This window comes from Dendrobates tinctorius, unplaced genomic scaffold, assembly GCF_039654945.1.
Source record: "Dendrobates tinctorius isolate UK_male_01 unplaced genomic scaffold, ASM3965494v1 ptg000020l, whole genome shotgun sequence".
Lineage (NCBI taxonomy): Eukaryota > Metazoa > Chordata > Amphibia > Anura > Dendrobatidae > Dendrobates > Dendrobates tinctorius.
Genome location: NW_027361688.1, coordinates 10,063,183 through 10,076,559, shown reverse-complemented (window position 1 = coordinate 10,076,559; position 13,377 = coordinate 10,063,183). Strand labels below are relative to the sequence as shown.

Genomic DNA, 13,377 nt, shown 5'->3' with positions numbered 1-13,377 from the left:
CTTGAGATAGACAGGTTAATACCTGCAGATCCTAGGAAACACCCAAGGTGGATCAGGGAACAAAGATAGTAATCTTCCAAGAAATACCAAGAGAACGGGAGGAGATTTATATATTATGACGTCCCATGAAGCGAGAATGCAAATACTTAATGACAAGTTACCAAGATTATCCTATATAGAAAATTATAACATGCACCCACTATAAACTAGTGTTTAGAGAAGTTTCTATTACTTAATTGGTTAAATGGTCATCGGTTCGACTTTTCATCTACTTAAAGTGCTTTTTTTCCCCTGTCTACACAGATATAGAGCTTGGATAGAGCTTGTAAAAACAATCACTTTTGCAATTTATTACATTTTAAAATTTGCAACTGTCCTTGAGATATTAACACTTTTCTTTTGCTTGCAGCTCATTGCCTAGGAGACCGACCACCGCTGCTGTTGAGCTTGTAAGCTCTAAGCTGAAGATGGCCAGGATTAGGAGGTAATAGCGAGCTCCAGCAATCCTGGCCAGCTTTAAAACTCTGCTTACAAGCTCAACTGAAAATAGAATGTAAGCACTGCGCGTGTCCTGCTGTCTGGCAGTGATGGTCGGTCTCCAAGGCAACGAGCAGCAAAAGTGTTAATATCTCAAGAACGGCTGAAAATTTTAATAAGCAATAAATTGGAAAATTGTTTGTTTTTAAAAGCTCTATCCGAAAATACCCATATATGAAGATGGGAAAAAAACCCTTTAAGGGTTATTGAAGACTACTCCATTCAAAGTCTATGGCATGGCGAAGTTAACAGTAATGTGGGGCATGATACGTTAGCGTTACATATCGCAATGCTCCATTCAACTTCTCCTGGTCAGTCTTGGAGCCAACGGAGCATCAGGGGAGAAAAGTAGGTCCTTTATTCTGGTGATCAGTGGGGGTCCCACCATCTAAATTTTCCCAAAAATAGGTGATAAAAGGGTATTTTAGTCTACAAAAAAACAAAACTTTATAACCTCATCTTGAATACTGGGACATAAAATAAGGTCCTTCAAATTGTTCTGATGACCTTTAAGGGGCAGACTATAAGGTTATGTTCACATGTGGCAGAATTGATGAAGGTTTGCAGAAAAATTTCAGTGCAGAGGTAAAAAAAAAGACAAAAAAAAAAAAAAAAAAAAAAATATGCAATGAATGTTGCTGCTGAATCTGATCTTCAACTAAAAAAAAAAAAAAAAAAGAAATTATAAAAAAAATAAAATAAAAAAAAATTGTATAGAAACCCCCCCCCCCCCCCCCCAAAAAAAAAAAAACAACAACCATCAACCTGAACAAATTGCCCCAAAACATTACATGGAAGATGATAAACACAAATTTTCAGTTTACAAAAATTTTTTAAAAACTTTTTCAAATATATAAAAAAAATTATTTTTTTGTTACAAAAAAACATCATTGGTCTTTTTAAAAGACAAAAAAAAATAAATTGAAATCTAACAAAAAGCAAAAAAATAAATAAACAAACGGCATTGCGACCTGAAAGCTCAGAATGCCCTGGACTTGACGTGGTTAATTCAGTGCTAACATTTTTTTTTTTTTAAACCCTCTGGAGGCCGGATATAAATGTTTATGCCATTATATGAAAATTACTTCACAAATTAGAATTCAGACACCAACTGACTCAAATTTTCCCGGATGGTTCATTATTCCTGATAGACCGGTTGGGACAAAAGCTTTTATTATTAAAGTAGAATATCTGGGCACATGACCAACCTAATGACAAGCGACGGGCAGGATTATACGCTCAGCACTTGTAAGGAATCCGAAAAAAAAAAAAAAAAAAAAAAAAAATTACAAGTCACCTGCAGTTCCAAAACCGACCATGAGGCTCAGAGGCGCCAATGAAACCATCTAAATGATTTCATTATTGTGCTGAATGGCTACCTAATAATTGGACTTCCTTAAAGAGTAACTCAATTTTTTTTAAATTTAATTATCCTCCAGGCATAGCGGAGTTATAAAATTGTGTAATATACTTCATTAGCTTATTTATTTTCCTTCCTTTTCTCCCAAAGTGTTAGTTTAATTCCCAGTTCATGCTCCTTTAGAAGCTGCTTTTAACTGCTGCTCAGCAAAGATCTGTCCACTGTATTCAAGACAGTTGGTCAACAGGACTTTCCCGGTCCGAGCCTCTATGCTCCTTATCCCGTACTCCAACAGGAAAAGTCCCTGTCACAGCGGTGACTCGCATAACTCCTCAGCGTCCTACTCATGTTGGTCACCACAGGGTGTCTCCTCCTACCAGGTCATCTCGTTGAGCCTTAAGGGCCATGGCCAGCTTCTGCAGGAATTTAACCCTGCTGTGTCCTTCAGAGATTAGGTTCCCAGGTCTATCCCGTGACAGCAGGGTCTATATTAGGCAGCTCTTTCCACCACTTTTTGCCCAAAAGGTGGACGCTAAATCATTTGTCAGCTAGTGTCTTGTTTATGCATTTGTCTTGATGCTCACGATATCGAACCAGCTTGTGTAACCGTCCTGTCTGACCTCTGCGCTCCTGACCTCGGCTTTGTACTCCGACCCATCTGATTACGCCTCTGTCTCACCCTCCTGTATCCCATTCACATGCCTCTAACCCTCTAGTCAGCTGCTGCAGCCCCGTGGACAGCCCTGGGGTGGTACCTGGCGTCTACCGGCAGCCCAGCTTATCCTCACCATCAGAGGCCTTAGTGGAGGGTAGACACTTAGTCACGCCCCTCCAGGGTAAGCCCGGCCCATGGCACAGTGGGTCCACACCCACCAGCATTAAACTCCCGTTCACTGACTGTTTGAATATTGTGGGTAGATCTTTGCAGAGCTGCAGTTAAAAGCAGCTTGTAAAAGGAGCATGAATTGGGCATTGAAATAAAAGTTTGGTGCTTGAAGAGGGAAGCAAAACAAGACAATGAAATACAGTATATGGCAAAAAAAAAAAACATGTTAAGTTTCTCTCATAAAAAAAAAAATTCTGAAAAAAAAAAAGGGTATAATTTTGTATATACAGCTCCTATGCACATCTATTTTCAGGACCATCATTCAGGGGTCATGTTGATCGTCCGTGGCTTTTGACCCAGAGGTCTGAGAAGCCATTTTTACTTGCTGGCATCTTTGCTACCTCTTCTGACCTGCATTACACAGAGAACCCATTCATTTGAGTGGGAAGTGTGTAATACTTCATACCCCCTGTGGAGGCACTGTAGGGAAAAAGAACACTTACCAATAAGTTTTCTGACAGCTGATCACTGCACATCCCAGCAGGGGAACTCTTTGTGATTATCTGTTCTCTAGGGACCATTCTAAGGAGTAGAAATTGACCAATTGGACATGTCTGGTATTGTTGCTCTGCAGTCCCATCCGGATTGGAGCAGGTGGGGAGAGTGCTCGGACTCTGCTCCATTCAGTGTCGATGGGACTGCAGGAAATAGTCAAGTCCTGACTCCTGTCCTCAGCAGTGCCATGAGAATGGGCAGGATGGGACTGCAGAGCTTCGTTCTCGGGGTTTCAGAGCCTTGATCTCGAGATCATTAGGCCCCAGCAGTTGGATAACCAAGTTAGCCGACCTACCTTTGGATAAAAGGATTACTTATTCTATCAGGGAATAACCCTTTAAATGAACATGGTGTAATACTCAATTTGTCCTGCGGGGGCACTGCAGGAAAACTGAAGACTTGATGCCAAGTTACCCACAGATTGATCGCTAGGGATTGCAGTTAGAGAACAGACTGTGATCAGCTTATTTTAAATGAATCCTTCCAATAAATAGACAGTCCAAAGGGGAGCACCCCTTTAAATTTAAGGGTTCATTACTTTTCCACCTGTAGCCTAGAAACGTCGGCTGAAGACAGTAATCGTGCGCCCAGTCCATTTCTCGAATAAGTGATCGAGTGTGATGAATGTGAAATGATAGGAGACGTCTGTTGGGTAGGGGCGTGTACACTTTTTCAAATTAGGTCAATAAGTTGCGTAACTTTTGTCCCAGAAGAAAAAAAACAAACAAACTGTGAATGTATCCGCGCCGACATCTGTACTGCGCTAAAAACAATTACATCACCGCAATCACCACCCGTGTCCTGGGGCTGAGGATTTAGAAAAAAGGCGGCGGTGTTGATCGGAGCCCTCTAATTGTGTCCTTATTACGGACAAAGGAAATTCTGCTAGTAATCTAAGGGACTACAATGCCCAGCATGGCTGCCTACAAAAAGAGGTCAAAATACTGCCGTAAAAACATGAAGTGATAACACGTGTGAGACAAGACAGAACAGAGAACATTCCTGAGACAAGCCCGAATATATTACACGTGCAGCTGCCTCCCTGTTTTTGTCTATCGGAGGTCTTACTAAGATTTTGGGTGCCAACATTTTTGCAAACAAGTCAATCTAACAGTAGATGGTAACATATCTGTCGTCAGTTTGAGGAAACGCTTTAAAATTCAAATGAAAGAACTGTGGAATCTCTTCTTAGAGCTTGTCATTCCTCCGTTATTCCTCCTGGAAATGGAGAAATTGACAACAGGGCGTTACCATTTCCCTTTTCTATACATATACAGTAAAAAAAAGCCAATTAGAGGCATGTGCCATCGATACCAGGAATGGTAGTAAACAGTTGTCAATTTTTATATTGCCAGGAGGAACAACTGAGGACCGGAACAACAAGGAGGTCTAAGGAAAGAGGTTTCACCGGCTTTTTATGAGGAAAGTAAGTATGTCAGGAGGGGTTATAGGCTTTCTTTTAACCCCTCACATCGGTATGGACTTTTTAGATAGTCGTAACCTTCCAAGTAGCCATCGATTGGCCTCTGATGTTAGAATGCCAAATTTGGGATATATTGATCCCCGCCCGAGAAACATCCCCAAAACGCCCACTTTAAGGCATAGATTATGCGCCATTGTGGTCCAGTTGGCTGGATTGTCGGTAAGTATGGGCGGCAGAAGATGTCCGGACTGGAGGAGGGGATGAAAACAGATGCCCGGGAAACAGGTTACTGGGAGGCTGGTTGTGTCAACCGGGAGGATCCAAAGCTAAAACAGAAGAATGGTGGTCTGCCAAGAGGATAAAAGGTGGAAGGATCAAAGGGGTAGTCTGCAGTGGTGGTCAGAACGAGGCGGAGGATAAAAAAACGAAACACAGGGAAAAACGCTGAATTATCTAAGGTGAGAAGAGACCGTGTAGAGAGGTGGCAACACAGAGGTTAGAAGGGCATAGATGTCATTTTGGGAAGGGGGCCGTCGGTTCCAGATGTGAACAGTCTTCCATAAATTTCCATTTTTTGCAGACTCTGCCTCATAACTGCAGCATGACCCTCATCCTTGGGCCGGGCCGAAGCCTACGAACGTGTGGACAATGCCCGTGTTCATGTAACCAGATGAACCCGAGGGAGGGGACGTAATCCGCAGTGACAGTCACGACAGGAGGTGCCGATGCCACAGGTGAGGACACTCACCGATCACGTGACAAAGCACTAACACTGCTAAGTCTCCTGCAATGAATGTCAGTAGGAAAAGAGACAAAAATACAAAAGTGGCTGTATAGCGCCACCCTTGAGTACAGGTTGTGTGTGGTATTACAGCTCAGCTCCTTTCCCTTTACTAGCACCCCAATAACAGCCGTGAGGCATACAGGAGCGGGGACTCGGACATGTTATTCGAGCACGCCGAAGACACCCGGTTAGCCTCCGAGCATGCTCAGATAACACCTTATCCCAGCACGCTCATCAATAATGAATACAGTATATGGCAGTAGACACCATTATGTACCAGGCCCGGACTGGTGGGACTATAATGACAAGTGTTGACTCAGTGACTCAGGCGCGTGTGTGATCACAGGGCACAGCCGCACATGAGGTCGGCCTCTCATGGAAAACATGGCTGACAGTTTGGTTGCCCTTAGGCTATGTGCACACGCTGCGTAATGCTCTGCGGATTTGGCCGCGCGGATTTTGTAAAATCCGCAGGTAAATCTGCAGGATTGCCCTGCGGTTTTTCATCTCCACAATGGATGAATTGACATGTCAACTCTTTCTGCGGTTTCGAAACTGCGTGGAAAAATCCGCACCGTCTGCACTGCAGTTTTTTATTCCCATAGGGAATAATGGTACTGTACACCGCAGCAAAAACTGCTGCGGACCCGCAGCTGAATCCACAGCGTGTGCACACACCCTTACAGACTACACATGGGGGATTCACCCAACTTTCCCAGAATCCTGAATGCATGCCCTATTTTGCCCAGATATGCTCTTCTTCATACAGCATCAGTGCCGGCTGTATTATACAGCCGGCGGCGCCCAGGTCTAGGGAAACTTAACCCCTTAGATGCCACAGCCAATAGCATCCGCTGCATATAAGGGGTTGGAAATGAGGGAAGTTGTCCTGTCCGACCCCTTTTCCACCACAGGATTGTCGTGGCAGCGAGGGGGCTTACAGAAGGACCCCCATGTTTGCACACACGCAAGAAAGTTACTTGTATGATGAATTTGCAATTTTTTAATAATTGATATAAAAAATGTAATAAATTTAAAAAAAAAAAAAAACCTTCATATTTCTGCTCACATAATTATGCAAATAAATGGATCAGAATTTTTATGCCAGACACAACACCGAGACAGGAAAAAAAAAAAGGTAAGTTATATCTCTTCAAAGGCAAAAGGGCATTGTTGCCCGAGGGCTAGTAAACGCTGGGAGCCGGCGCTGCCCGAATGACCAGTCTGACTAGAAAGACAATAACACAGGAGAAAAGTGTCCACCGCCGTATAATTAGGCTCTTTTGTCATTCAGGGCTCTAGGAAAGTTGAGTAGTGCCAAATAGTAGCTGCCATATTGGATGTCACCCAACTTTTCCAGAAACGGATGAACTTTAGTGCTTTTTTTCCGTCATGCACCAATAATGCCATATAACGAGCCATCGCCCGTACTCACCGTCCAGAGCCCCGTTCTCTGTAGGATTACGCACCCTTAGTGGTCCGCTGGGCAAACAGGGGTTAGATTTCCTCCTAAAAGCCACTCTCCTAAAATCATCTGAGCTCATGGTTGCCAAATCCAGGCAGAGGTCCAGATTATAATCCCAGGGTCCAATACTCCTCAGATGCCCCCAGAATGTGCATTTAGAGGGATCTCCCTGTGCAGCCCCACAATATCCAGTCCCTGGATGCAGAGTCAGCTCCACACTGAGCCAGAGACTGCAGCAGCAGCACAGAGGAATGCATGGCCACGCCCACCTCCTTGGCCACGCCCACACCTGGGGGGGGCAGCTCACCTGAGGATCACAGCTCCTGGGTTACCTGTGCGGTTACTATGGCTGAGGCTTTCCCAGTATAGAACAATGTGCTCACATGGCTTCCTGCAAACACAGGAGCGAAAACTCTGCGGGCACGGAGCAAACATGTAGGGCGTTGTACACTCTGATCCTACAACAAACCACGTGCAATTATTAGGTTCGCTGCCATAGCCCCAAATCTAAATCCCCAGGATGAGGCAAAATGGCGAATTGCGCAAAATGCCCATTGGGACTATTTATTTCCACTGCCGCCCGGGCTGTATAGATCAGCCTGGTGCACCCGGGGCCATACAGGTGGAAAGAAAAGGATTACACAACAGCGCGGTGTATGGAGAGTGTAATCTGTGCAATCAGCCCTGTCTGCTAAATTATAGGGCAAGTAGGGTACTCCTGAGCAGGACTCACAGCTGTCTCATGGCGGCGTATAATAATTAACTGTATGAACTCATGCTGCTCCTATGTACAAGAATATAACTACTATAATACTGCCCCTATGTACAAGAATATAACTACTATAATACTGCCCCTATGTACAAGAATATAACTACTATAATACTGCCCCTATGTACAAGAATATAACTACTATAATACTGCCCCTATGTACAAGAATATAACTACTATAATACTGCCTCTATGTACAAGAATATAACTACTATAATACTGCCCCTATGTACAAGAATATAACTACTATAATACTGCCCCCTATGTACAAGAATATAACTACTATAATACTGCCCCTATGTACAAGAATATAACTACTATAATACTGCCTCCTATGTACAAGAATATAACTACTATAATACTGCCCCTATGTACAAGAATATAACTACTATAATACTGCCCCTATGTACAAGAATATAACTACTATAATACTGCCTCTATGTACAAGAATATAACTACTATAATACTGCTCCTATGTACAAGAATATAACTACTATAATACTGCTCCTATGTACAAGAATATAACTACTATAATACTGCCCCTATGTACAAGAATATAACTACTATAATACTGCCCCTATGTACAAGTATATAACTACTATAATACTGCTCCCTATGTACAAGAATATAACTACTATAATACTGCTCCTATGTACAAGAATATAACTACTATAATACTACCCTTATGTACAAGAATATAACTACTATAATACTGCTCCCTATGTACAAGAATATAACTACTATAATACTACCCCTATGTACAAGAATATAACTACTATAATACTACCCCTATGTACAAGAATATAACTACTATAATACTGCTCCCTATGTACAAGAATATAACTACTATAATACTGCCCCTATGTACAAGAATATAACTACTATAATACTGCCCTATATACAAGAATATAACTACTATAATACTGTCCCTATGTACAAGAATATAACTACTATAATACTGCTCCCTATGTACAAGAATATAACTACTATAATACTACCCCTATGTACAAGAATATAACTACTATAATACTGCTCCCTATGTACAAGAATATAAGTACTATAATACTACCCCTATGTACAAGAATATAACTACTATAATACTGCTCCCTATGTACAAGAATATAACTACTATAATACTGCCCCCTATGTACAAGAATATAACTACTATAATACTACCCCTATGTACAAGAATATAACTACTATAATACTGCTCCCTATGTACAAGAATATAACTACTATAATACTGCCCCTATGTACAAGAATATAACTACTATAATACTGCTCCCTATGTACAAGAATATAACTACTATAATACTGCCCCCTATGTACAAGAATATAACTACTATAATACTACCCCTATGTACAAGAATATAACTACTATAATACTGCTCCCTATGTACAAGAATATAACTACTATAATACTGCCCCTATGTACAAGAATATAACTACTATAATACTGCCCCCTATGTACAAGAATATAACTACTATAATACTACCCCTATGTACAAGAATATAACTACTATAATACTGCCCCTATGTACAAGAATATAACTACTATAATACTGCCCCCTATGTACAAGAATATAACTACTATAATACTGCCCCTATGTACAAGAATATAACTACTATAATACTGCCCCCTATGTACAAGAATATAACTACTATAATACTGCCCCCTATGTACAAGAATATAACTACTATAATACTACCCCTATGTACAAGAATATAACTACTATAATACTGCTCCCTATGTACAAGAATATAACTACTATAATACTGCCCCTATGTACAAGAATATAACTACTATAATACTGCCCCCTATGTACAAGAATATAACTACTATAATACTACCCCTATGTACAAGAATATAACTACTATAATACTGCCCCTATGTACAAGAATATAACTACTATAATACTGCCCCCTATGTACAAGAATATAACTACTATAATACTGCCCCTATGTACAAGAATATAACTACTATAATACTGCTCCCTATGTACAAGAATATAACTACTATAATACTGCCCCCTATATACAAGAATATAACTACTATAATACTGCCCCTATGTACAAGAATATAACTACTATAATACTGCTCCTATGTACAAGAATATAACTACTATAATACTGCTCTTATGTACCAGAATGTAACTACTATAATACTGCCCCTTATGTACAAGAATATAACTACTATAATACTGCTCCTATGTACAAGAATATAACTACTATAATACTGCCCCTATGTACAAGAATATAACTACTATAATACTGCACCTATGTACAAGAATATAACTACTATAATACTGCCCCTATGTACAAGAATATAACTACTATAATACTGCTCCTATGTACAAGAATATAACTACTATAATAATGTCCCCTATGTACAAGAATATAACTACTATAATACTGCCCCTATGTACAAGAATATAACTACTATAATACTGCCCCTATGTACAAGAATCTTTCACTGATTCACTGATCTTGAATGTAACTGACAACTATGTTGGGAATTAAAGATCTTACCGTAAATGCAAGAAATGGGGAACAAGCACAATGTGATGTGAGAACGTGCAGTATGATGTCATTACTGTAAGCAGAGAAATCACCGTTCTCGCAGTATCATTATTATTGTCAGCTATTTGTGCCTTACATTGCTGCTCCCGACTTTTATAGGTTATCAGGTAACACGCCTAAAATATTTAATGTAATGGTAAAGTAAGAAATACCCGCACAGTCTGTGTAATATATTACATACGTGTTATACATGGTGTACAGGGCCTCAAAGTGTTCAAGAGCCTAAATTATTAGTTATCCAATCCTGCAATCTAATACTTAGCACAATCAATGGAGGTCTCCCTCACAGGCTCCTCAGGGGCGGGTCTTTAGGCTGCTCTGCATTATTACCCTGTAACGCCCCCTTTAGAAAGGTCCTAAAAAAAAAAAATGCCCATATCTGTGGAACTGTATGGCATATTTTTTAAAAAAGCAAAAATCAGAATACTCAAGGGAGCCTCAGGAATAAAATAGGAGTAAGAACTGGACACTTTTGACCTGGTGATATGTTCTTTTTAAAGTGCGTCCGGGGTTGCTTTCCCCATCATAGAATTATATTCTTCCTGGCGTGGGTGGAGATAGGAGCAGAGGAGCCATAATAGAGATCTAAGAGAACGTCGTTCCATGAAGGAACAAGTCTCCACTCGTATCCTTGCTCAACATTCCTGAAGACTGCAGGTCGTCTACACATCCTCGTCTAGGAGTGTCTCCTCTTCCTTCCATATACTGTACATACCTCTCAACTTTGAAAGACAGGAAAGAGGTTGACATACTTCGTCCCACCTACATTATGATTCTCCCATGGTGCCCCATACAAAGTATGATGACTCCATAGTTTCTCCCAGCTCAGAATGTGCTAAAAAAAAAGGTCAAACACTCACCTAGTCGAGTTCCCGAGTTGAGAAGAGCTGACCTGCGTCACTCTATGTTGTGCGAGGCTCAGCTCAGTAGGCACATTCTAGCCAATGGCGGGGCAGGGAGCCCACACAAACTGGATGGTGGAGCAGGGAGCTGATGACTCCCTGCACCACCATTATATTAAGCTTTATTCACATTATACAGGATGCAGATACAATTGAAACTGGGACATGCCATCCCTTTAAGAGCAGACTAATCCCGGTGTAACAGGCCAGATTAACCCCCCCGCCCAGAATATACCCGGGGTTAAAGTGGTCTAGGCCAGATTATACCCCTCTGGGTCAGAATATACCCCAGCTGCTGTAGATCAGGCAGTACACGAGGCCCCAGGCAGCACACGGGGGGCAGAGACAGCGAACGGGGTCCAAGGCAGCACACGGGGGCCCCAGGAAGCACACAGGAGCAGAGACAGCGAACGGGTTCCCAGGCAGCACAAGGGGGCCCCAGGAAGCACACACAGCCCCAGGCAGTACACAGGGGCCCCAGGCAGCACATAGGGCCCCAGACAGCGCACAGGGCCCCAAGCAGCACACGGGGCCCCAGGCAGAGCACAGGGGCCCCAGGCAGCACACGGGGCCTCAGGCAGAGCACAGGGGCCCCAGGCAGCACACGGGGCCCCAGGCAGAGCACAGGTTCCCCAGACAGCACACGGGACCCGGGACCCTAGGCAGAGCACAGGGGCCCCAGGCAGTGCACAGGGGGGCAGAGACAGATCGCAAGGGGGAGAGACTGTCTCTCCCCCCTGTGCGCTGTTTCTGCCCCCCTGTGCGATGTTGGGACCCCCTGTGTGCTGCCTGGGGCCCTGTGCTCTGCCTGGGGCCCAATGTGCAGCCAGGGGCTCTGTGTGCTTCCTGGGGCCCCGTGTGTTGCCTGTGGCACCTGTGCCCTTTCTGGGGCCATGTGTTCTGCCTGGGGCCCCGTGCGCTGCCTGTTGCCCCCGTGTGCTGTCTGGGGCATCGTGTGCTGCCTGGGGCCCCTGTGCACTGCCTGGGGCTTCTGTGTGCTGCCTGTGGCCCCTGTGCTGTGCATGGGGCCCCGTGTGCTGCCTGTCGCCCTGTGTGCTGCCTGTGGCCCTGTGTGCTGCCTGGGGTCCCCGTGTGCTGCCTGGGACCTCGTTTGCTGTCTCTGCCACCCGTGTACTGCCTGATCTACAGCAGCTGGGGTATATTCTGACCCGGAGGGGTCTAATCTAGCCTAGGCCACTTTTATCCCAGGTATATTCTGGGCGGGGGGTTAATCTGGCCTGTTACACCGGGCCAATATTACAATTCTGACTACTGTCCCTTTATGAGGCCATAACTCTGGAACGCTTCCATAGATTCCGGTGATTCTGACATTGTTTTTCTCATGACATATTGTACTTCATGTTAGTGGTAAAATTTGATATAATGCGTTTATTTGTGAAAAAAAGGAAATTTGGCAAAAAATTTGAAAATTTTGCAATTTTACAACTTTGAATTTTCATGCCCTTAAATCACAGAGATATGACACACAAAAAACTTAATAAGTAACATTTCCCATATGTCTACTTTACATCAGCACAATTTTGGAACCAAATTTTTTTTGTTAGGAAGTTATAAGGGTTAAAAGTTGACCAGCGATTTCTCATTTTTACCACACCATTTTTTGGGGGGGACCACATCACATTTGAAGTCACTTTGAGGGGTCTATATGGTATATAGAAAATACCCAAAAGTGACACCATTCTAAAAACTGCACCCCTCAAGGTGCGCAAAACCACATTCAAGAAGTTTATTAACCCTTCAGGTGCTTCACAGGAATTTTTTGAATGTGTAAAATAAAATGAACATTTAACTTTTTTTCACCAAAAAATTACTTCAGGTCCAATTTTTTTTTATTTTACAAGGGTAAAAAATTTGACCCCAAAAGTTATTGTGCAATTTGTCCTGAGTATGCTGATACCCCATATATGCAGGTAAACCACTGTTTGGCCGCATGGCAGAGCTGGGAAGGGAAGGAGCGCTGTTTGACTTTTTCAACGCAAAATTGGCTGGAATTGAGATTGGATGCCATGTCGCGTATGGAGAGCCCCTGATGTGCCTAAACAGTGGAAACTCCCCACAAGTGACCCCATTTTGGAAACTATACCCCCAAGGAACTTATCTAGATGTGCGGTGAGAACATTGAACCCCCAAGTGCTTCGCCGAAGTTTATAACGTA

The 13,377-nt window shown here is 42.8% G+C and overlaps 1 protein-coding gene and 1 long non-coding RNA gene across 2 annotated transcripts in view; one reads left to right on the top strand and one right to left on the bottom strand.

The window, feature by feature from the left end:
• Positions 1-7,175, bottom strand: part of FGD4 (FYVE, RhoGEF and PH domain containing 4) — a 118,919-nt gene extending 111,744 nt beyond the window's left edge. Inside the window, exon 1 of the mRNA XM_073567645.1 lies at positions 6,921-7,175. Within this exon, the coding sequence (XP_073423746.1) occupies positions 6,921-7,029 (109 nt within the window). The 5' untranslated portion in view covers positions 7,030-7,175. The remainder of the gene's footprint in view (positions 1-6,920) is intronic.
• LOC141083406 (uncharacterized) overlaps positions 3,989-13,377 on the top strand; it is an 87,669-nt gene continuing 78,280 nt past the window's right edge. Inside the window, exons 1-2 of the long non-coding RNA XR_012230701.1 lie at positions 3,989-5,159; positions 5,282-5,435. This is a non-coding gene — a long non-coding RNA (uncharacterized lncRNA). The remainder of the gene's footprint in view (positions 5,160-5,281; positions 5,436-13,377) is intronic.